This window comes from Psammomys obesus, unplaced genomic scaffold (genome assembly GCF_907164565.1).
Source record: "Psammomys obesus unplaced genomic scaffold, mPsaObe1.curated_primary_1811, whole genome shotgun sequence".
Taxonomy (NCBI): domain Eukaryota; kingdom Metazoa; phylum Chordata; class Mammalia; order Rodentia; family Muridae; genus Psammomys; species Psammomys obesus.
Window position 1 is genome coordinate 3,433,696 of NW_026596089.1, and position 25,838 is coordinate 3,459,533.

The window sequence follows — 25,838 nt, forward strand, 5'->3', positions numbered from 1 at the left end:
GCCCTGAACAATGCAGCATAATAGAAAATCAAGAAGAGGACCTTACATCTATGTTGATGAAGAGGATAATAGAGGAGACAAATAAAATACGTAAAGAATTAGAGGAAGATAAAACCAAACAGATCATGGCTATCCGTACAGAAATGGAGGAAGATAAAGACAAGCAAATTAGGGCCATCCGTGAAGAAATACGGGAAGATGCAGCCAAACAGCTTGTGGCCTTCAGAGAAGAAATAATTAAATCACTGAAAGAAATCAAAGAGACAGAGTTGAAGGAACTAAAAGAAAAAGAGGAAAATACAAGCAGACAGGTGAAGGAAGTAAACAAAACAACTCAAGACCTGAAGATAGAACTAGAAAAATTAAAGAAAACACAAATGGAGGAAATAATGGAGAGGAAGAATTTAGGGAAGAAAACAGGAACTACAGAGGTAAGCATAACCAACAGAATACAAGAAATGGAAGAAAGAATCTCAGGTGTAGAAGATACAATGGAAGAAATCGATGTATCTGTCAAAGAAAATGTGAAATCCAAAAAATTCCTGACACAGACCGTCCAAGAAATCCAAGACAATATGAAAAGAGAAAATTTGAGAATAATAGGAATAGAGGAAAAAGAAGACTCCCTTCTCCAAGGCCCAGAAAATATTTTCAACAAAATCATTGAAGAAAATTTCCCCAAGTTAAAGGAGAAGCCAATAAGGATACATGAGGCCTACAGAACACCCAACAAATTTGACCAGAAAAGAAAATCCTCCCGCCACATAATAATCAAAACAGGAAGTATACAGAACAAAGAAAAAATACTAAAAGCTGCAAGGGAAAAAGGCCAAGTAACATATAATGGCAAACCCATTAGAATCACACCTGACTTTTCAACAGAAACTATGAAAGCCAGAAGGGCCTGGACAGATATCATGCAGACCCTAAGAGAACACAGATGTCAGCCCAGGCTACTATACCCTGCAAAACTCTCAGTCCTCATAGACGGAGAAAACAAGATATTCAATGACAAAAACAAATTTCAACAATACCTACACACAAATCCAGCATTACAGAAGACACTGGAAGGGAAAATACAACCCAAGAAAATTAGCTTCTGTCAAGAAAACACAGGAAATAATTAACCTTACTACAGCAAAACAAAAAGCAACCAAGCACACAAACTTATGAACACAGCCAACATCAAAATCAAAGGATCTAACAGCCACTGGTCATTAATCTCTCTCAACATCAATGGACTCAACTCTCCAGTAAAAAGACACAGATTAACAGAATGGATACGTAAACAAAACCCAGCAATCTGTTGCATACAAGAAACACACCTAAGACACAAAGATAGACATTACCTGAGGGTAAAAGGTTGGAAGATGACTTTCCAAGCAAATGGACCCAAGAAACAAGCAGGAGTAGCCATTCTAATATCTGATAAAATAGACTTTCAACCAAAAATAATAAAAAGAGATGAGGAAGGACACTTCATACTCATCAAGGGAAAATTCCACCAGGAAGACATCACAATCCTGAACATCTATGCCCCAAATACAAGAGCACCCACATTTGTAAAAGAAACATTGATAAAATTTAAACCACATATAGATCCCCACACATTAATAGTGGGAGACTTCAACACCCCACTCTCAACAAAGGACAGGTCAACAAAACAGAAATTAAACAAAGAAACAATATCTCTGACAGAGGTCATGAATCAAATGGACCTCACAGACATTTACAGAACTTTACACCCAAACACAAAAGAATTTACCTTCTTCTCAGCACCTCATGGAACCTTCTCCAAAATAGACCATATAGTTGGTCACAAAGCAAGCCTCAACAGATACAAGAAGACTGAAATAATCCCTTGTATCCTGTCTGATCACCATGGAATAAAGCTGGACTTCAACAACAACAGAAATAGCAAAAAGCCTACACACTCATGGAAACTGAACAACTTGTTACTAAATGACAGCTGGGTCAGGGAAGAAATAAAGAAAGAAATTAAAGCCTTTCTAGAACTCAATGAAAATGAAGACACAACATACCCTAACTTGTGGGACACAATGAAAGCAGTGCTAAGAGGAAAGTTCATAGCACTAAGTGCCTTCAAGAAGAAATTCGAGACAGCTCATTCAAGCAACTTAATGGCCCACTTAAAAACCCTAGAAAAAGAAGAAGCAGACACACCAAAAAGGAGTAGACGGCTGGAAATAATCAAACTCAGGGCTGAAATCAATCAATTAGAAACAAATAAAACAATTCAAAGAATCAATGAAACCAAGAGCTGGTTCTTTGAGAAAATCAACAAGATAGACAAACCCTTAGCCAAGCTAACTAAAAGGCAGAGAGACACCACCCAAATCAACAAAATCAGAAATGAAAGGGGGGACATAACTACAGACACTGAGGAAATCCAAACAATCATTAGGACTTACTTCAGAAGTCTATATGCCACAAAATTTGAAGATCTAAGTGAAATGGACAATTTTCTTGATCAATTCCATTTACCAAAACTGAATCAAGACCAGGTAAATCAACTAAATAGTCCTATATCCCCCAAAGAAATAGAAGCAGTCATCAAAAGTCTCCCATCCAAAAAAAGCCCAGGACCAGATGGCTTCAGCGCAGAATTCTACCAGACCTTCAAAGAAGAGCTAACTCCAATTCTCTTCAAACTATTCCACAAAATAGAAACAGAAGGAACATTACCAAACTCATTCTATGAAGCCACAATCACCTTGGTACCTAAACCTCACAAAGACTCAACAAAGAAAGAGAATTTCAGGCCAATCTCCCTTATGAACATTGATGCAAAAATACTTAACAAAATACTTGCAAACCGGATCCAAGAACACATCAAAGATATTATCCACTATGACCAAGTAGGCTTCATCCCAGGTATGCAGGGGTGGTTCAATATACGGAAATCCATCAATGTGATCCACCATATTAACAAACTGAAAGAAAAAAACCACATGATAATCTCCCTAGATGCTGAAAAAGCATTTGACAAAATCCAACATCCATTCATGTTTAAAGTACTGGAGAGTTCAGGGATACAAGGCACATATCTAAACATAGTAAAGGCGATATACAGCAAGCCTATAGCCAACATCAAACTGAACGGAGAGAAACTTAAAGCAATCCCACTGAAATCAGGGACAAGACAAGGCTGCCCACTGTCTCCATATCTCTTCAACATAGTGCTGGAAGTCCTTGCTAGAGCAATAAGACAGTCGAAGGAGATCAAGGGGATACAGATGGGAAAGGAAGAAGTCAAATTATCACTATTTGCAGATGATATGATAGTATATATGAGTGACCCCAAAAACTCTACCAGGGAACTCCTACAGCTGATAAACACCTTCAGCAAAGTGGCCGGATATAAAATTAACTCAAAAAAATCAGTAGCACTCCTGTATACAAAAGACAAAAGGGCTGAGAAAGAAATTAGAGAAACAACACCATTCACAATAGCCACAAATGACATAAAGTACCTTGGCGTAACCCTAACCAAGGAAGTCAAAGACTTGTATGAAAAAAATTTCAAGTCTCTGAAGAAAGAATTAGAGGAAGATATGAGAAGATGGAAAGATCTCCCATGCTCATGGCTTGGCAGGATTAACATAGTAAAAATGGCCATCTTACCAAAAGCAATCTACAGATTTAATGCAATTCCCATCAAATTGCCAACACAATTCTTTACAGACCTGGAAAGAAAAATTCTCAACTTTGTATGGAATAACAAGAAACCGAGAATTGCTAAAACAATCCTCTACAATAAAAGATCTTCTGGAGGTATCTCCATCCCTGATCTCAAGCTGTACTATAGAGCAACCGTTATAAAAACTGCATGGTACTGGCATAGAAACAGAATGGTGGATCAATGGAATCGAACAGAAGACCCAGAAATAAACCCACACACTTACGGACACCTGATTTTTGACAAAGATGCCAAAACCATACAATGGAAAAAAGATAGCATCTTCAACAAATGGTGCTGGTCTAACTGGATGTCTACATGTAGAAAAATGAAAATAGATCCATACTTATCACCCTGCACAAAACTGAAGTCCAAGTGGATCAAAGACCTCAACATAAAACCAGACACATTAAATCGGCTAGAAAAAAAAGTGGGGAATACCCTAGAACTCATTGGTACAGGAGAAAACTTCCTGAACAGAACACCAACAGCACAGGCTCTAAGAGCAACAATCAATAAATGGGACCTCATGAAACTGAAAAGCTTCTGTAAAGCAAAGGACACTGTCATCAAAACAAAACGACTGCCTACAGATTGGGAAAGAATCTTCACTAACCCTTTATCTGACAGAGGACTAATATCCAGTATATACAAAGAACTAAAGAAGCTGAAAAGCAGCAAACCAAGTAATCCACTTAAAAAATGGGGAACAGAGCTAAAGAGAGAATTCTCTGCAGAGGAATATCGAATGGCAGAGAAGCACTTAAAGAAATGCTCAACCTCATTAGCCATTAGGGAAATGCAAATCAAAACAACCCTGAGATTTCACCTTACACCCATCAGAATGGCCAAGATGAAAATCTCAAGGGACAACACATGCTGGAGAGGTTGTGGAGAAAGGGGAACGCTTCTCCACTGCTGGTGGGAATGTAAACTGGTACAACCACTCTGGAAATCAATCTGGCGCTTTCTCAGACAACTAGGAATAGCGCTTCCTCAAGATCCAGCCATACCACTCCTAGGCATATACCCAAAAGAGGCGCAAGTACACAACAAGGACATTTGTTCAACCATGTTTGTAGCAGCTTTATTTGTAATAGCCAGAAGCTGGAAACAACCCAGATGCCCCTCAACTGAAGAATGGATGCAGAAACTGTGGTACATCTATACAATGGAGTATTACTCAGCAATGAAAAATAAGGAAATCATGAAATTTGCAGGTAAATGGTGGGACCTGGAAAGGATCATCCTGAGTGAGTTGTCCCAGAAGCAAAAAGACACGCATGGTATATACTCACTCATATAAACATACAATATAGAATAAACCCACTAAAATCTGTACATCTAAACAAACTAAGCAAAAGAGAGGACCCTAACTAAAATGTTCAATCCCCATCCTGAAAGGCAAAGAGGATGGACATCAGAAGAAAACGAAAATAGGAAACAACCTCGGAACCCGCTACAGAGGGCCTCTGAAAGCCAGAAGAAGAAAACAGGAAACAACCTTGAAACCTGCCACAGAGGGCCTCTGAAAGCTTCTGCAGTATAGACTGTCAAAGCAGATGCTGAGCCTGATGGCCAACTGATGGGCAGAGTGAATGGAATTTTATGTAAGAAGTGGGAAATAGTAAGAGCTGGAGGGAACGGGAACTCCACAAGCAGAGCAACAGAACAAGATAATTTGAACACAGGGAACTTCCCAGAGACTCATACTCCAACCAAGGACTATTTGTGGAGATGACGTGGAACCCCTGCACAGGTGTAGCCCATGGCAGTTCAGTGTCCAAGTGGGTTACATAGTAATGGGAAGAGGGACTGCCTCTGACATAATCTGATTGGCCTGCTCTTTGATCACTTCCCCCTGGGGGGGGGGGGGGGCAGCCTTACCAGGCCACAGTAGAGGACAATGCAGCCACTTTTGATGAGAACTGATAGACTAAGATCAGAAAGGAGAGGAGAACCTCCCCTATCAGTGGACTTGGGGAGTGGCATGCATGCAGAAAGGGGAGGGAGGGTGGGATCGGCAGGGGAGGAGGGAGGGGCTTATGGGGGGATACAAAATGAATAAAGTGTAATTAATAAAAAATAAATAAAAGATTATAATAATAAAAAAAATACTTTCTATTTCTATACGATGTACACTATTGCTATTTAATAGCCCTAATCTGGTACATGATATAGCATCTACTTAATAAGGGTACTCTTGGTTTTTATTATATACTATTAGAGACTAGAATGTTACAATTATGTATTTTACCTTTAAGACTATTAATCTGTGAAAAACATTTAAGGCCAGTATTTTATGTTACATGCAAATTATTTCTATTTTTTTTATTTTTACAAAGATAACCTTAATAACAAACAATGTACTTAGTGGCCATTAATTATAACACACCATACATAATCAAGTTCACAAAAGAGGTAAACTTACATAAATACTGACAGCAAAATGCTCCCCAAATAGAACGTGAAGTGGTTTCGCAGTGCCCAACTCTGAAAAAAGTGTTTATTCATTACTTATTTGTGTGTGCATATGCACGCCTACATGTGTGCAGAGATCAGAAAACAACTTACAGGAGTCTGTCCTTTTCTTGCACTGTGTACATTGCAAATATTTGAACCCAGGTCATTAACCAGCGCTCGTACATCCTGGGCCATCTCACCAGCCCAAATTTTTAAAACAAAAGTGTGGTTTATGTTAATCTTATGGGCATAATCCCCAGGCTCAAGTGTCTGCATAAATGTTCTCAGTGCATCAGTGATCTGTGGTGTCCTTTAATAGCAGAGGAGTGCTCGGCCAAATCTGTGGTCAGTTCCTAGCCATGAGATAATCCAGGCCACTTTTGTGGTCAACAGTTTTGTTTTTTTTTTTTATTCTTGGGGTTTTTATTATTTATCTTTTTAAAACTGTTTACCTTGAGTTTTTAAATGATTTTCATTTAGGAATATTATCCATAAGTATTATATAATTAATTTGATTTTCCTCTTACTTATTTCAATACCAGAAGTTACCATCTAGTTCTGTTGTGTTTTGCATTGGTTTTCATCACTTTATTTTGCCCCAAAGAGCTATAGCAATGAGTGCTCTTCCTGCTCATGCGAATGGCTGAGTAGGACTCTACAAACCACCCCCATGTCATTGAACATTAAGTATCTGTGATAGTAGGAGGCTAATCCTTTTCCTTCCATTGCTAATGTCTCCTTATTTTGCTTTGATTTTAGCTGATTTGCTTGTGGTGTTTTATCCTTAAAATATAGAACATTTACTGGCATATAGGCTCCTCTCTTTCTTGGATATTCCATCTTTTTAGTTGTGAGCTTAGGTGTGTTTCAGCATGAAAAGAAATGTTTGCGTTATATTCAGCTAGGCTCTTAGTTTGGAGTTGCTTCAGTGCATGGCCCTACATCTTTATACCTGGTCCATCTGCTCTATGCTAGCTGAGTCTTGACTTACATCTTCTTTATGGCTCATTTTCCACATGAGGTGACAGTGGTGCCTCCAGTCATCACCTCTGACACACATGCACTAACTAATGTCCCATGTTGTCCCATTCATCTCACGGCTTCATCTCTGCTGCTGCCTCTTCACATAATTATGTTTACGCTACTGCTCAGTAGCTGTGTGTGTGTGTGTGTGTGTGTGTGTGTGTACACATGCCAACACACTCATATGTTGTCATGTGCTTCTTAACACTCTATTCCCCGACATCTCCCTTTCTGTCTTCTTTCTTTAAATTCATTATTATGATTTGTTTAGTGTTTATGTACATGCATGCCACACACATGAAGGTGTGTGTGTGTGTGTGTGTGTATGCTATGCATTCATATGCTATACATGTGAAGGTCAGAGGACAACTTGTGGGAGTTAGTTCTCTCCCTCTACCTTCTAGGTGCTGGGGCTCAAACTCAGGTCACCTTACTCCCCCTTTCTGGCTTCTCTGTGGGGGTACTATACCCATTTTTCTGCTCTTCTCATTCTCTGAAACCTCAGGACACCATGCAATTTTATAGAGGCTTCTTTTGTTCCCCCAGAGACCTTCCATTTACTAAGAAAAATGAAAAGATGATGCCATGGTTCATTCCACCTCTTACGCCATCTACATGCTTTATTTTCACTTTCCGTCTTTGTTGTAAACAACCATCACACACCCCTGATAAAGGCATTTGACAGGAGGAACAAGGTCAAGCTAGGCATTTAAGCTTAGCCAAAGTATATGAGTTTTAGTTTTAATATATGCATTCACACCAATATGTATGGGTGTATATAATGGTGTGTGTGTGTGTGTGTGTGTGTGTGTGTGTGTGTGTGTGTGTGTATGGGTGTGTGTTAAAGAAAGAAAAGGAAGGAAAGTGGGAAAGCTAAATGCAGGAAGGAGGCCCAGTAAGTAGCCAGTGGTTCACTGGAGCTTGGCCCTGGTGCTTCAGCAAGCATCACACCCAGTTTTCTCCTTAGCTTCATTGTCTCTCTCTGATCTCTGTGCCTGGAACACGCATTTTCTAAGAGCACACTAATTCATATATGCAATTTCAGAGCCCTGATTGTCAGAGCAAAAGTGTGATACTCCAAGGATGGATTTTGTATCACACAAGAATCAGAGTGCTTGTCCAGTATCTGTACAAGAGCAAAGCAATTTCAAGGCCCAGGTGAAATGATGAAAGGTCTGGGACTGTCGGGTTCCTCTTGGCTGTTTTGGGACGCACTATGGTCCAGGATAATAGACAAGGATGCTGAAAGATAACTGCAGCTGCACAGCTTCCACTGAAGCTTCAGCCATAGGCTAGCTCCTTATAAACTCTTGTTGCCACATCATTTTACACCTTATTTTCCTGAGGCCTTGTCCTATATCTCTCCTGTTTGCCAAAAACTATCAAACAGCCCAGGTCTAATGTGCTAGAAGTCTCTGCAGTCTCATGAGCCAGGAGGAATGGCAGTCACACCATCTGAGGAAATCTAACTAGATCTGCCTTACAAAGAAAGAAAAAAGATTCCAGAATGGCTGGAAAGCATTTCCTTACCGCTTCATCCTGGCTTCATCTCCATTGTCACCCTTCTGCTGAGGCCAGTCATCAGTCTACCCTACTGTTGATGGGTTTAGTTCAGTAACCGATCACTAGACGAAGAACTTCAGTGAGTTTAATGTAATTAATGATTTAATGCAGGACATTGGTCCTAAAAGTTGCTTGTGATAATACCAAGTAAAATATCTATTACTATTTTATAAATATGTACTTTATGCTGTTACTTAAATAAAAATGAGTTATAGCTCCTTTGGGTTATCAAAGATAGCAAAATTGGTTACAACCAAATCTAAAGATCTGTTGTTCTTGGCCCAGTGATCTTTTAATCCACTGTTTTGGTATCCAGTGAATGATACATTTGCCTCTTAACTTTTAACTCTTTAACTTTTTTGTTAACTGCTTCTAGGCATGTGCAATCTTTAAACATTGCAGCATTATGCCATTATCTGCAAATGTGCTGGATCACATTCCTAGCTGCCCTGAGCTACTTGCAGCCTGTGACCATAGTTTGGACACACTCAGTCAGGGCTGATTTATAGCAACTAATTACCCTATTTATAGGCCCTGCTGTGCCTTATTTTATTTTCTCTGTTGAGTGGAGTGGCTCTTGGGGAATTGTGAGAACCACAGATTGTGACATGAAGGTTTTGAAATGTTGAGCCCATCATATACAACCCCTGGACATCCAGCTGGAGTTTTCAAGAGGAAGGGCATGGAGACACAGAGTTCCAAGGCTGGTGGAGCCGCCAGCCCTGCATCACTGTCTTTACCTCTTGTGTGCTCAGAAACCTCACCACCCAGATGTGAGCTGCTGTCCATCTTCTTTGTCTCCCTAGGGAGGATGAGCATGCCCTCATCCAGCAGTACTGCCAGACACTGGGCGGGGACTCTCCCGTGAGCCAGCCACAGAGTCCAGCTCAGATCCTGAAGTCCGTGGAGAGGGAAGAGCGTGGGGAACTGGAGCGGATCATTGCTGACTTGGAGGAAGAGCAAAGGTGTGCTAGACCCAGTAAAAGAAAATTGACTCCCCCCTCCCTCCTGTGAAGGGCAACAGCCCCTTTCTGCCCTTTTTCAGAGCTGTTGTCTAATTCATCACAATGAGGTCAAGGTTTGGGAGGATATTAGAAGGCTGGGGTGTGAATGGGGCTTCCTGCATCTGAGATTTAATGATGGAACCTAGAAGCACTCTTGCTTGAAGCCTAGCTCTTCCTGTTAAAAAACGTTTTCCCATAAGGCAAGTAACACTAGCTAAATTTGGAGTTCCCAGAGAGTTTGGGAGAAATAATCATTCAGTTATTTTGTGTTTTTTTGTTTTCTCTATTAGAAATCTGCAGGTAGAATATGAGCAGCTGAAAGAGCAGCACCTAAGAAGGGGTCTCCCTGTGGGCTGTCCTCCAGACTCCATCGTATCACCTCATCACACATCCGAGGACTCAGAACTTTTAGCAGAAGCTAAACTCCTTCGGCAGCACAAAGGGCGGTTGGAGGCAAGAATGCAGATCTTGGAGGATCACAACAAACAGCTAGAGTCTCAGCTGCACCGCCTCAGACAGCTGCTGGAGCAGGTGGGCTGTGAAATCCCACGCGGCACCTCTGCATGGCACCTGCCCACTCCCCAAAGCCCGGGCCTGGACTTGGTAGATGTTGCATCTACCTTCAGTTCTTCACGGCCACAGTTTATTCAGTGTTTACTGGCTTAGAACTCCCTGTTCATGTATATGAATAGAATCTTCATTGGTACAAAAATGTGTCTTTTCCCTCCTGACAATAGGATTTCTCATTCTTCTTTTACACTGAAATCTCAATTGGGAATAGTTTGATTAAAAAAAAAAAATCTTGTTGTACACATAAGCCTGCATTTCATAAGGAAAGCTTCCATGGAGATTGAGGACAGTTAAGTTAACTAAAACCTCCAATCTAACACTTTCTTCCAGGGAACCAGGAGCGAGCAGGTACCACAACAGTTACTGTTTGCAAAAAAAAGAGGAACAGATGCCTATTAATTTGCCACTGTTATTTCCTCGCACTGGAAAATGTTCTATAACAAAGGCTTACAAACTTTCTTGCCAAAAGGAAGTACATTTTATGCTGAGGGGAGAGCATATGTTTATAATAAATACAAAATAATACCTGCCTTTAACAAAGATGGCATCTCTTACCCTGTCTCCCTTATTTTTCTCTCTCCTTCCCCTTTCCCTTTTCTTGCTCTTTTTTCCTTCTTTTCCCCTGCCTTTCTTTCCTGCTACCCCCTATTTTTCGCTCTTCTTGTTTTCTCTTGTTTTTATTTCTTAATATTGACCAAAATCTGATACATTTCTTTTGTGATTCATCACTGGCTAATAACTTACATTGAAAACCAATGTTCTTTGGTTCATAGAAGCAGCATGGGTTTGGCTTCTGCCTTTGTATTCCTGTAGTCTTGTGAGAGGAGGCACCAAAGCGAAGACACAGCACACTGCACGGAGTTGATAGCTTGAGTGACTTAACTTGAAGAGGACAGTCAGCTTGCAGAGCTAACAGGGAGGGTGCCTTTGCAGCACACACATGAAGGGTTGAATCCCCATAAAGGAGTTCCTGACTGGCACCAGCATTCGCATCAATAGTTGCCTTTTTCTCCAGTCTGAGTGGTGTTGTATTCTGTGACATCCTAACAAAGATGCCTTTTTCCGCAAGTGACATATTGCATCAAAAAAAAAAAAATGTTTCTCCAGGGATTTGCTCACATTTGAGGATATATCTTGGCATAGTTGGCATCAGGGTCTTTTTATCCTGTCAGGATTCTTGAAAGCATCATAATTTTTGCATTACTTACATAGTGAACAGTATATCTCTTTCCCTCTTCTGGCCATTTGCTTTTCTCTATGTCTGTCATTGTAAAGTTTCTTTAGCACAGCTCTGTGAGTGGTTTACTTGAAAGCCTGAAAATTTTGTGCCTTTAGAAAGTAATAGTTTCCTAAATGAGTCAAGACTTGGCTTTCTGTTAAGATCTCAGGTTGTTTGCTTGTTTTCACTTGATCTCAACCTCAATATCATGTACACGGGAGAAAAATGTTGCTTGTAGAATGATCCTGACATTTCCAAGTGGTACCTAAATAAAGAATAAGTTTCCTTGTGTGAGCTCTTAGAGCAGTGGTTCTCAACCTGTCAGTCATGGCCTCTTTGGGTGTGGAATTACCCTTTCAAAGTTGTTGCATATAAGATAGTCTTGCATATAAGATATTTACATTATGATTGATAACAGTAGCAAAATTACAGTTATGAAGTAGCACTGAAAATAATGTATGGTTGTTGGTCACCACAACACGGGAAACTGTATTAAAAGGTCACACAAATAGGAAGGTTGAACGCCACTACCTGGAACCATCACAGAAGCTCTGCTTGAAACCTTTGCTTGTAGTACCTTATTGATGCTTTCAGGAGGAAAGAAAAGGCTCCTGGGCTCACTCTAAACCCCACTCACTCCCTCTATTCTATTAGACCAACCTACTGGCTCATACGCCTTCAGAATCACACATTAATACTTTTGGAACTAGCTGACATCTAAGTGGCTCAGAACATCCCAGTCTGTGGAGCTCTTAACTCTTCATAACAATTAGCATAAATGCCAGAAGTGGATGGAAAATTTAACTCATTATAGACAGGGAAACGACCCAGGCTTCCACTAACAGAGTCTTAATGGAAAATCTGCATCAAAAGAAACTTCTACATTCTCATACTATAGATCCTACTTTGTATTTTGACCATGTACTTATCAGCACAGCCATCACCAGTTCAGAGATATATACAGGTGCTATTAGGGAGGGTTTGCCCTGTGTCAGACTGGGCAAATGGCTTTAGAAAAACTCATTCATCACTGTCCTGACAAAATTCTATGACATGTTCTGGCTGGTAAAGCTTTTAACATCACTTCCTCTTGACTCAGCATCCATTCTAAGTTGCTAACACTAAAACAGTTTATACACACAAAATCTGTGATGCAGAAGGCTCTGTAGTTTGCTATAACTATACTGTTTCTGAGCATCCTGGAATTTGAATTCAAGCTGCTGAATCCAAAACCACTGTGGTAAATACTCTCTCCATATCTCCTCTGATGGGAACAATTTTGAAAGTACATTTGCCATTTTAGAATTCCAATGCTGGATGATCCCAAACTACTTCTAAGTTCACTAGGTTGAAATAAAAATAATGTGAAATTTAAGCAATGGAAATGGCATATAAGTAAACTGTGCCATATAACAATAGACTCTTCAAAGCACAAAGACAGAGAGAGCATGTGGCAATCAGGAGAAGTATTTATGCTCCAGCCCAGCCAGTGCTGAAATGCTTCTGAAATTGCCCAAAGACTAGCATTCCTTCAGCCTCGGTTCCCCATGCAGGGGCAGGGAAGGTTGCCAGTCTTCTAGGTTCCATGAATATTGATTGCTCTAACTTCCCATGTGATTTCAGCCTGACTCTGATTCCCGCATCAACGGTGTCTCCCCCTGGGCTTCGCCAGAGCATTCTGCATTGAGCTACACTCTTGACCCTGAGCCAGGGTCACAGTTCCCCCAGGCAGGTGGGTGTCAACAAAGCACTGCAGCTGTGCACAGCTGGCTTTGGACTCAGCCATCCTTTTGTTTTTCAGTTTGCTAGCATTCTTATACCTAGATGCTCTACAGCATAAAACATTATTCTCTTTAGTCTGAAATGAATGTGGATCCATTTTAATAATGACAAAAGCACTTTAGTTATAATGTGCTTGTTTGTAAAATGTGTAGAAGTGGATTCAATTTTGCTGAAAGATGAGAAATGTTCTTTTCCTTTGAAATAAGCAAGACATTAATGGGGTTTTTGTTTGTTTTGAATGTGTGTGTGTGTGTGTGTGTGTGTGTGTGTGTGTGTGTGCAGTGTATGTTCATGTATGTGTGAAGGTGCTTTCAGAGGCCAGAGGAGGACATCAGGTGTCCAGCTTGTCCAGCTCCTGCTCTCCACTTTATTTCTTTGAGATAAGGTCTCTCACTAAACCTGGAGCTTAGATGGGCAGCAAGCCCCAGCAAGCACCCTCATCATTAGGGGTTGCAAGCACACATGATCACAACCCCCAAGAATGATTGTTTGCAATAAATTATTTCTCTACAATTTTTACATTTGTGCACATGCAGAACTTAATGCTGAAGAATACCATCAAACATGGTTCTGTCTACTTTGTCCATCCTGGTCTCTGTGGGCATGGCTCTACCTGCCCTCTAAGGAAACACCATTAACAAACACCATCAGCCACAAGGGACCTCTCACTGTCAGTTTCGGTGTTAAAAACACTGTTGTGGTTTTGATTATAGAATAAAATACATATCAAAGTACTATAAAGCATAGATTTCTTTTGCATCAAGATAAATTACCTTGTCATAAAAACTCCAAAGTAAAAATGAAAAAAAAATTGGTAGAAAACTTTTATGTGAGATATAATGGATTTTCAGCTAGCACACTGGCATTAAATACAGTTACTTATTTCTCAGGTTTATAGATCTCAGTATATAAGCTGATCCGCACAAGCATATGACACATTTTTAGCTCTGTAAAAGTCTATTGCTGGGATGAGGATGTATCCTGGGCAGAGAGCTCCCCTAGCTTTTACGAAGACCTGGGCACAGTCCCGGTGTGTCTCTTATACTGTGTGTGTATATGTGTGTCCACTGCACATGTCAAATGAATACAGAGATGTTTCTCCCATTTCTCTCTTAAATTGTTCTTTTTTATGAGAACTCATATCCTGTTGATAGTTTGTTAATAACTGATTACAGTGTTTTCCCCTGCATTTGGTTCCTTGGTGGAAAGATGAGCATTGATTGCAAGCTCTCTGCTCTCTCTGTATTTTGTCATAGCCTCTGAGGACCTGCTGGCCCCACCTCATGACACCAGCACCGACCTCACAGAGGTGATGGAGCAGATCAACAACACGTTTCCTTCTTGCAGCCGTGAGTAGGAGCATCTGCAGTGTGCCTATCTTCTGTCCTTTCTCTTCGTCCACACGCAACCCTCTGTCTTCTTTGGTATGATAACAAAAGCCAGTGTTAGAAATAAGCTTGTAGGCTGTTTTGAAATAACACAGGCGTATACGTTGACAAAGAAAATGAAGGCCCACGCAGATGCCTGGTAGATCTTGAAGAGCAGTGACAGTGTGACCCCTCTCTTGGAGACTTTCCCACATGCCTCATAGGTGACTAAATAAAGTCCAAGAGAACAATGTCTGGCTTGGGGTGAATCTTCACTGAAGTTCAGGCTATAAACAACTTGTGCCACTTCAAAGAAAAGCCTTCAGTGACATGCCAAACTAGCATGAAAATAGTCTTTCTAAGGTAACTTCCAAACTTCTTTGAGACATATCATCAGATGTCTTCATAGACAGGCTCAGAAAGGAATTATTTCTGGCTTCCCTCCCCTTTAAAGCGTTCCTTTTTTTTTATTTTTATTTTTTTTTCATGGAATAAAATAACCATTGTGTAAGAGCCATATGATTCACAGGGTCACAGATTATGAGTCTGAATTCTCCATATGAACCACCAACAGCCAGAAAATCACCCAATAAGAACAGCTCAAATCCCTGGGGAAATTATATAATGATTTTAATCGATTGAATTTTTTAAGTGGTTTCTCTCTGGCATCTTGACACCCTGCAGATTTTGCTCCTCTCTCACCTTCGAGGCCTCTGTGGTTTCTCAGCTCAGCGTTGAGTCCAGAGACACCACTTTAATGTCACAGTTTCAAATACTTTAGAAGAGTATGAATGTAGCACTTAGAATTTGGGGGTGAACCCTCTCAAACAGATGTTAAAGCCAGCCAGTCAACAATCTAGGCTTTTGTATAAATCTCAGTCTTTCATTTCATTGTTTTCAATCAGCTCCCTAGACACTTCCAACCTAAGTGAGAAAAAAAATGTATCAACTATTGGTACAATTGATAAACATGTTCATCTGTTATATTAACTGTAGTTTAAGGTTGAGTTTCATTTGAGAAGTTTTTGTTTTGACTTATGTATTATCCAGTGGCTGGGGAAAAAGCTGTATCATGTTTTCTAAGTTAGAGTTTCAGAATTAAAATTTCTAGAATCTATTACTTCTTAGCTCAGCTTCCACCTAAATGCATTCATCATTAAAGAACAAACTCCGTAAATTGAATTCCGTTTAGAAAATTTCATTTAAATGTCATGCTGGACCTTTTCAGTTTTAAAAAAAGTCTTCTGGCAATGAAGTCAGAGTGTGAAATATGCTTAAATCTATGCTCTGTAATGAATATAAAATGTATAGTTTCTATATTGAAAATGTGCCACAAGTTCAGGATTTTTTTTTTACAAGTCTCCTTTTCTAAAGCACTTCCAAATCTTTCCCAAGGCATATTCTGATATATCAGATATATATATATATATATATATATTTGATTATATATATTTGATTATATATATTTGATTATATATATATTTGGTTATATATATATGATTATATATATATTTGATTATATATATATGATTATATATATATATATATATTTGATTTTAAAAATGTCCGTGTATGCCTTGCTTTAAAACAGAATATAGTGAAAAAAAAAAAAAGTAACTGTAGAACAACACTGAGTTTTCAGAGGTAGATATTGCTGCCTCGTGCCCTTATGCAAGTATAAATTCCCATTGGTTGGGAACAAGATGAGTCCTTCACGATAATTGGTTTCTGAGAAGCGGCTTAGTCTCTATGGAGACCACAATGCAGAGGCTAAAGCCTCCCCTCGCATTGGGACCTCTTTATTTGTGACATCATCCTTGGTGCTCACAGAGTAATTTATAGAGGCTTGCAATTCCTTAAGAGGAACACTGTAGGAATTCTTCTTAAGTGTGTAATCCAGCAGTGTTTATAATGTTGAAATTTTCTGTGGATGAGCACTCCTAGTCATGTGTTATTGTGAAGAATTCAAGTACCACTAAAGCAAGAAATGGTGCACAGTATATTTTAGAATCCTGTGGAATTTACATGCTATTTTTTTTTACTTCTAAAAATGGTATTGTTTGTTCTTTTTCATTATTTATATTCATATTTTCCATTGACTAACACAAACATCTTCAAGATAAGGAATACTTTCCATTTTTTAAAAAAGGGGTTTATTGTTTCATTTATAAAATTGATGCATATATCAGAATTCTACCTAAAATTATTAAATCATTTCAGATTAATACAGAATAAAGTAATGCATGGTATAGATCTGGTGCCTAACACATACTTCCAGATTAATGTGGTCAGTGGTTTACTGGGATGACCATACTTCTAGCTGAAGAAGTTTATTGGTTGAAAATTTCCCAGATAGTACTTAGTAAGGTTTTGCAGGATTCATTAGTTTTAATGCTCTATTTAAATTGCTCAGTTAGCAAATATTTTATTAAGGGCTTGCTATTCCCAATGCTTACTGTCCACCTTTGGAAGTTTATCTAAGTAAATAGGATTGACAGCCTCTCAATGCCAAAGCAATCTCTTGAGTTTCTGTGACTAACGGGAACTTTGAGATTGCTTGTAGCCAGTGTACGATGGAAGAATTGATCTGCATGTTAATCTTGACTTTTGATCCTTTGTGGATTAAAAAATTTGCATGGTTACAAATGAATTCTCACGCATGGAAATTTTGGAATTAAAATGAGAGTATTCATAAATCCTAATTGTATGAATAGCTTATATTAGCTTGTTTTTTTAAACCATGTCTACATGGTACTGTAAGACTTTAAAATTCTTGGCATTTTGAATCAGTATTGCAGTTGGCACTGATGGCATCTTTGAATTATGGCCTTTTAAAGTGTCATTGCATCCCCAAGCAAAGAGGCAGCTATCCCCATCTTATCCTAAGAATTTAATTTGTGCTGACAATTAGCCAATCATGTAGTAAAACACTTCTACTAATGACTATAACCATTTCTTTGTTAGCATTATATAGTTTTCTTTTGTTGTTCAAGTGTATGGAGTATTTCTACTAAGTTGAGTTTTTCTGCTGCTAGTATCAATGCTTTAGAATTATTGTGAACCTGCTGGGACATTTCCACTGTGACCAACCTCTATGAGTCAAGCTTGAATGGTATCCATTAAAAACTCAAGACTTATAAAAGTGCAATGACTTCCTGATTTTCTTTAAAACTGTGTCTATACAGCCTGTTCTGGGGACTTCCTTTAGCCTTTTATCTGATTAAAAGAGATAGGTATGCAAAAGAGAGTAGACTTCTGTCTAGGGTTCAACTATTATATATCTATTATTTGAGAGAAGCATTAACTGTCTTCTTGATGGAGTGTGTATTTGTAACACATCCTTTTTGGCTGCCCTGGGGCATAGCTCACATGCTTACACAGCTCTTGTTTCTCTGATTGGACACACCTTGTAGGACTAAGCTTGTTTTAGCTTGGGTCTTCTCCCAAATACCAGGGCTGATATTGTTCCTGCCATCAAAGGAAGAGTGCCCTTCTTGCCTTTTTTTTTTTTTTCCTCTCTCACAAAGACCCAGACTGGGCTGCAGATGTATTTTCTTCTCCCTCCACACAGGAAAGTGAGAGTTGGGAAGCATGCAACATGAGAGGTGATTAGAGACACTCCCCATTTGCCCAAGGATAGATATTGCCCTTATGAGAAAGCCAGTCTCCTCCTTTCTTTCCCTCTATTGAGTATAATTCTACAGTGAAAGTCTCAGATGTTGGCAGAACACAGTCAACAACCTGTAAAACAGCAAGACTTTAACCTGTAAAACAGCAAGACTTTAGTTACTGTTGGGGGGGGGGGAAGACAAGCTCTGAATCATGTCTCTGGCATTGGAAAGATGTAGACATCCTGCCCTGAAGGCTGTAAGACTCCTAAACCTTCTGGGCCTTAAGGACAAAGTTGTACCACTTTTCCCTCCTGTAGGGAATAATCACCTGCACAGCCCAGAATTCCTCAGGAAAGACTTCTTGCTCAGTGATGGTTTTAAGGGATTTTTTTTTTATTCTTATTTTAGTTGCATGGAAGTTTTGCACTGCACTGTAATCAGCTTTGTCTTCTAGACCACATTCTTCTCTGAATGTTTTTAATGGCAATCACAAGAACAAGGGGCATGAGGATGATTTCAGTGAAAGATGAGTCCGACAAAGCAGAGAGCTAGAAAATTCTTGGTAGTGCCAGTTTTCATGAAGCCCACCACATCAGCTTTTCTGTTGTGGGCTCCCTTACAAGGAAGACATTGGAGGGTAACTAGGCACCCTAGTCTAACTCCTGTGCTCTTACCGGAACCCATGTCAGGCATTACTATTGACCCCAGTTAAGAGACTACTAAAGAATAGACCAGCCCTTTCATTATACGAATTATACGTATACGAATTCGTATACGGTTATACGAATTTATAACCACCATGTTCCCGTAACTTCCAGCAAGAATGAGATAAGGTTTGCAGAAAAAGCTAATTGCCTCTGAAGACTCTTTTGGTCAGAATTGAATTGTATATTCAACACAATATATAAGATCTCCTCTGTACTTATTATGCATAAGCCAAAAAATACATGACACAGTTTAAAATGAAGATTTAAGATTTTTTTAAACAAAACTAATAGCTTCCTGAATGTTTTAGTGCATATGTTTTTAAGGAGCTAGCATATGTTTTGTGTGGTTTCTTTGTAGAGTGTTTGTATTTTAAATCATGTGGACTGTGAGGCACTCACTGGGGAAATGGGCCTCTGTTAGAGCATTTGGCCAGAGGGTGGAGAGGCTGGCGTCTGCTTCTTTGCTAGTATCCCTGTGAGTCCAGAGCTATTCTCTCACTCTAAAGAGCATTCTATACATTTGCATGAGAAGGGAAGCCACGGAGCAATGGTAAAGCTCTCAATTCATTTCTTTTATTTTCTTTTTCAGCAACTGTCCCCAGCAGGCCACAGGTAAGAGTTAATGGCTTCATTGACTCCACTGTCTTGATCCCAACCTGATATAAGTATATTAGCTACTTTGTTCTCTATATAAACGAGTAAAGCGCTTGATGCTTAAGTGTTCCTTGATTCTGAACAACAGATTGTTGCTTTGAAGATGCTGGGCAGGGACATGGGGTTCCCAAGCCAGATTCTGCCAGGTACCCAAAGTACCCATGCCGGATCTCTGTTCATATTCTGTGCTATCTACTATAGAATCCACTCTGTGTTGATTTGCCTGACCTCTCATCTCACATGTCACAGAACACTGACTCTAAAATGTGCCTGGTACCACAGGATAATACCAAGATCCTTACTGCAATGAAGGGGGAGTTGCCCTTTTTCATGGGCCTATTACCAGGGCTTACAGGCTTCCACAGTTAACCCATGGGGATGTATGTTGAGCTCTTCTGGAAGCTGTATCCCATTAGCTTTCAGTTATGTTTTGTTTCCTATGAGGAACTGTTAGTTAAAATATACCACTGGCACAAAGCAGATTTTGGGAGAACATTTTCTCCTGTGGATTTATCTGTCTTTTCAAAACAATGAACATTGTCTCATCTTATTGGCAAGCAGAGCTGGGGTCTTGGCTAAAAGACAAGTGGGTATAAAGCAGACTTTTGATATGGTAGGGAAAATTACCATCTTCTGATGACATCTGTTGCCCTTAGAAGCAGGGCTCTTAAAGGGATGGCAGAGAGCACCTCAGAGGTGCAAGGGGACATGGGAAAATATGTTCAGTGCAGGGGAGCAGACACACCCAGAAACAGAGTGTGACCAAGGCTGCAATTAAGAAACACCACTTTGTGTGCCAGCTGTCCCTATGCTGTGCTGACCTCTAGCCACACTCAAGTCCATAAGCAAAAATGCCAGAGTTGACTAGTTTTACATTAATCGATTTTGGAGAGTTGACTGTTAAGTACAAAGGTTCAAGAGAAAGGGCAAAGAAGTGATTTTAAGAATTGACAGAGTCTTGAATTTAGTTGTGAGGGAAGTGAAGAAATGTTCTGTGCCATCGGTGGGAGAAGGGAGACAATAATCTGTCTTAGGCTGCCAGAAGATGGGTGCTACCACCCTAGCAGAAGGTAAAGATGGTTATCAGGAGGTGTGATGGCAGAACTTGAAGTATTAGTAGGACCATAAGTAAAGGTAGCGGTTGGATTTGGATATTTGTGTGAATGGCAAAAACTAAATGGGAAGAGAGTGGAATCCCTGACAGAGAGGCCAGAGTATTGGCAGAATCATCCCCGTGGGTATTGAAATCCCTAAGCTTTACAAATAACCTCAAAGTGGGTAACACTGAGATATTTGCTCTCTGAGAAATGAATGAACATGGCTTAAGGGGCCAGCAGATGACTGCAACATGGGTTGCTGAACTCTGATGATATGAAATTCAAGTAAGGATTTTAGGAGAAAAGCAAAGAATGAAGTTAACTGTGGAAACCTCTGAGCCCTGTAATAGGCCCATGGTGGTATGAAGGAGCATGGAAGGAAGGACTGTAGTTACCCTACAGGTTATCCAGATGCTGTGTCTAAGAAGACCTGCGTGCTGATTCAAGCCAGCAGGGAAGGAAGCATTCTGGAAAGAGCAGCAGGAATGGGCTTTTTTGGTGATGAACCACATGACTCAGAGCACACAGGAGAGAGTGAGGAACTAGTGAGGGCATGCCATGCGGACTCACTGAGGAGTGTGCAGATCTCTATATGGAACAGAGCAGAGGGGGTGGAAGGGTTAGCAGTAATCAGGAGCATGTAACAGAACTGAGAGAAAGGCTGAGGGGTCAGTTCTGATCACTCCATGGTGGTCTCCTGGCTGCAGAGATGGAGGTCAGGGAGGAAAATGGAATCTTCTTGTTAATCCTCAAGCATATTACAATACCAGGGTCAGAATTTAAGCCAGAGAGTATACTTGGAGACCTTTCACTTTGGTCTTAGACTTGAAGAAATTAAGTTGAAAAAGAGCTATATTGTTCCTGGCAATATATGGCAACCTGGTGGGTACAGTAAACTCTCCTTCCTCTTTGTCTGCCATTCTCTACTTTTTCTTCATTCTCTGTGGAATTTTCCATACCCTGGGTCAAATGGAATGTCATGGAAAGTGTCCATTTTTACCTGGATGGTTGTGCTATACTTTTATTTGTAGAAATGTAAATTTAGATTTTTAGATTTAAATTCTGCTGCCTAAAACAGGAGCTGTTATACATGTACTTAATTAACGTTTTCATATCCTGAATAAAAGAATACATGAAAATGATTTTAATCCATTTTCAGTAATAAATTAACATCAATGTGAATTTATCACACATTCCCCTTCTACCTGGAACATATCCCTATCCTTCTGTGTTCTCAAAATACTTTTGAGTTATCTCTGGTTGCAACGACCCCCATTCGAGAAAGAAACGAGAGCCTATGCCTGTGATAGCTTCCACACGTGCTTCACCAGGAGGGGCTCTCCTCAGTGTCCAGCTGCCTAGAACCCAGTAAGGTCAGCATTAGCTCTGGCGGGGGCGGTTTTCTCCTTCAGAACAGTGTTCAATTCAGAAACAAGTTTGATCGAGAATAGGCTTGAAGCAAAACTCAACTAACTTCTAGTAGATCTGGGAATAAGAGAGCCCCTTGGGGAAATTTGCCAGCAAGTATTTTATGGATTCCCTCCAAGTTTAGGGAACCAGAATTTCACATCAAAGTTTTCCACAGAATGAGACGCAAGGATAGGCAGAGAATCTTTACTGGGAGTCCCAAAAGAACCCATGTGATTCCATGAGACACAGCTTTGTTAAGGTTATTCCATTTTGGAGTAATTTTTTAAAAATAAGTCCAACTTCAGTACTTTTAAAAGATCAGTTGCTTGCCTTCACTGTGGAAACTGTGACGTCACTTTCTTAGTATAGCCTGGATTTAGATCCTCATTTTCCGTGTAATGGACACCACTGAACACCTTGGATTATAATTCCTGTCTCCTCCTCTCTAGGGCAGAGAGGTTGGATTTATCAAAGTGTCCCTCTCTGGGAGACCTCTGCTAGTTTCTTAGGAGCACTGGGGTACTTTCTCAGTAGCCTAACAAACACATCATTGCTAACTTTCCCAAGAAGAAGCCAAGACCTCTCAATTTTACCTTGGTTTCTAGCCTGCGCAAGCAAAAAGACGTCTGGTCACCCTCCCACCCCAAACGTCACCCTACTACTGTAATAAAAAGCTAACCATGTGGCTTTAGGGTGAAAGAAATGTCCTCATCCTAGGAAGCAGAAAGTCACATGGGCAGTGGGGGTCCCCTTCCTTTGAACACAGCCAGGGGCAGTGGAGGTCTCCTTTGAACACATTAGTTCTGAAAGGAGCCCTTATCTTCTTGAAGAATTGACAAGTCTTCATTACCTCAACAGCCTTATGCAAATGTTGTTCTGACCTTGCTGTTTTCCCTTGCCACAGGCAATGTGAAGCATTTATCCAGCCAGCCAGCATTTCCTGACCTTCAGTATTGCTCTCTTCTGCAAATGCCAATTCCAAATCCCATTCAACCTGAAGCTCCGTGGCTCTATGACACATGCTGTTGAGTGTTGACCGCGTGTTTACTGAGGGAATGAAACACTGACTATCCAAAGAGAAAAGGATATTTTGTTTTTATAATAACATATATTATTGTTTTCGTCTCCCCTTTCTATGCAACTGTAAATTAATGAACAGAGAGGTATTTGGAGGTGGTAATGCATTTGTCACTGATTTGTATAATATATGCAGCCATGGGAAAGTGGGTGGGGGCTTTCTAATATGAAACTGCCTTTTTAATAACAGAGAGAAAAATTACATAAAATTATACCAATTTACGTTATTACATTCCTTCTGCTGTTCATATTAACCTTGTACAATAACTTCATTTATTATTTGACTCTTTTATCATTATATTTTGGTTATTTATTAGCCACACAACCAAATAGTCTGTGCATTTGTTTATATGACTTGGCCAAATTCATAAGTTCATATATTTGAATCAAATATTTTATACATGTGTAAGCAGCAATTCTGAATATACTATTTAACTTTAGATGACATCATACTTACAGTAACCACTGGATGGCTACAGTAAAGATTCTGTGGACTTAAACTGCAAGGCTGCTGGGATATTTTCCCTCCTGCTCTTTATTCCTTTATTTTAAGTAGATCTCGATGTCTTTATTTATTTCATCTTGCAATCTATGAAAAAGAAGACTGCATTGTAATAGTCTCAGAGAATCATTTTACCAAAGGTTGCCATTTAAGCATATTTTCATTTCGACTCAGAAAGAAAAGTTGGTACAGCCTCTCTCATATATTCAGCCTTGGTTTTCATCATAAAATACACATCAGATTTCACCCATTGTAACACTAGAGTACATCATAGTCTTCAGTTCCCTTTAAATAGAATTTTATCGTTGTTTTTGTATTTTCAAGTCCTTTGTAAGTTCTGAAAAATCTGGTTGTTTCCTTTATGAAAGCAGAGAGATTTTTAACTGCCTGTGTCACTTGAACCTTCAGGGCAGGTGGAGAGATGTCTCCTGGCCCTTCATGTGACCAACAGGCATCTGGGAAGGATGTCAATCATAAGACACTGCTTCTCCAGATGGAAATTAATGCTTAGATGATTGTAGCCCTGCCTCTACTCCTGAGTGCATTTAACTAGACATTTGCCTGTTTTTCTCTCTTTTTTTAAATTTTAACATTTAATTACCAACTGTAGAGAAACCAAAAATAAAAGTTAAGGTAATATGTTTTGTTTCAAACATATGTGCTTTTAAAACATCAGGACATGCTAACTTTGGGTTCTCTTTCACTGGGATCTGGCCAGAAAGAGGCTGAAAGTTAGACATTGCTATTCTACTAGGATCAGATTGGGTGGGTTGGGGGGCAAGGGTGTCTATTTGCAGCATAGATATTTTGAAAAGAAAACTGTTTTATATAAGAGGAGAGCCATGATCACCTTTCTACCTCAGAACCATCTTCCTCCATCTTGTTGGACATAGCTTTATATGCCACAATGTACAAAGCCTAGGGCTTTCATCAGGCCATTTCATACCCAAGAAAGCACCTGTTTAAACAACATCAACAAAAATACTCCCTGAACTTAGAACCCCAAGTTGTAGATTTGGCATCTTCCTTGTTCTTGCTTTGAGAAGTCATGTATTCATTTCTTTTCCTGCCTGTATTTGTATGCAAATGATCTCTATCTGCTATTATAGAAAAAGCTACACAAAACACTACATTGTAACCTTCTGAGTGATAACTAAGAGGAAATATATTGCAGTAACCACAATGAGAAATAAATGTATTCTTCTTTTGAAATATGTGGTAAAAAAAAAAAAAAACAAAACAAAACAAAACAAAAAAAAAAAAAAACAAACTAATCACAGACTGTCATCTAATCTGGTTACATACTGTATTTTTCATCCGGAATAAAAGTAATTTTAACACAAAATGACTTTTCTGTTTGGCTGTGTTCACTGATGGAATCTGATCTTTGAATGTATATGATGAAAGCAAACTGTAAAAAGGCCTATATTCTAATAAATCTACAATTTTCTGAAACTATCTCTCATATACGCTATTCCAGTCTCCTTTCACTTATTATCTTTCTCTCTGTTCTTTCACATACTTATGATTATCTATTTCTCAACTTCTTGTACAAATCAAAGACTTATTACTAGGGGAAAATATGTTACTAGTATATTCATAAAGCCTATTGGACCTGCATTTTCATAACGTGGTACTACTGACGTTTAGCTGGTTATGCTCTCAAATCCACCTTCATCACTAGCTTCTATCTCAGTGAGTTTAACCAAGCAACTTATGAAAGAAAGCACCTAATTCAGAGACTGATGGTTTCAGATTGTGAGCGTCCATGATCATCATGGTGGGGAGAATGGCTGCTGGCATTGTCTAGAGATGTACCTGAGAGCTTACATCTGATGGACAAGCATAAAGCAGAGAGAGAGACAGAGAGAAGAGCTGGAATGGCATAGGCTTTTGAAATCTCAAGGCCCATTTCCAGTGAATCACCTACTAATCCTTCCAAAACAATTCTACCAGCTAAGAACCAAGCACTCAAGCATTTGAACTCAAGGAGGCCACATTCATTCAAACTGCCACAGTCTCAAAAATCACCTGCATGTTGGTACTGTCAACTTTATTATATATTTTTATATGCAGTATACATATAATT

At 39.5% G+C, this 25,838-nt stretch overlaps 1 protein-coding gene across 4 annotated transcripts in view; it reads left to right on the forward strand.

Annotated features, from left to right (window-relative positions):
- Utrn (utrophin) overlaps window positions 1-25,216 on the forward strand; it is a 538,848-nt gene extending 513,632 nt beyond the window's left edge. For all 4 annotated transcript variants that reach the window (XM_055627734.1, XM_055627735.1, XM_055627736.1 and 1 more), the window contains 6 exons: window positions 9,556-9,714; window positions 10,044-10,284; window positions 13,166-13,274; window positions 14,581-14,673; window positions 19,599-19,621; window positions 23,075-25,216. In XM_055627734.1, the coding sequence (XP_055483709.1) occupies window positions 9,556-9,714; window positions 10,044-10,284; window positions 13,166-13,274; window positions 14,581-14,673; window positions 19,599-19,621; window positions 23,075-23,083 (634 nt within the window). In that variant the 3' untranslated portion in view covers window positions 23,084-25,216. The remainder of the gene's footprint in view (window positions 1-9,555; window positions 9,715-10,043; window positions 10,285-13,165; window positions 13,275-14,580; window positions 14,674-19,598; window positions 19,622-23,074) is intronic.
- The last annotated feature ends 622 nt before the right edge of the window (window positions 25,217-25,838 follow it).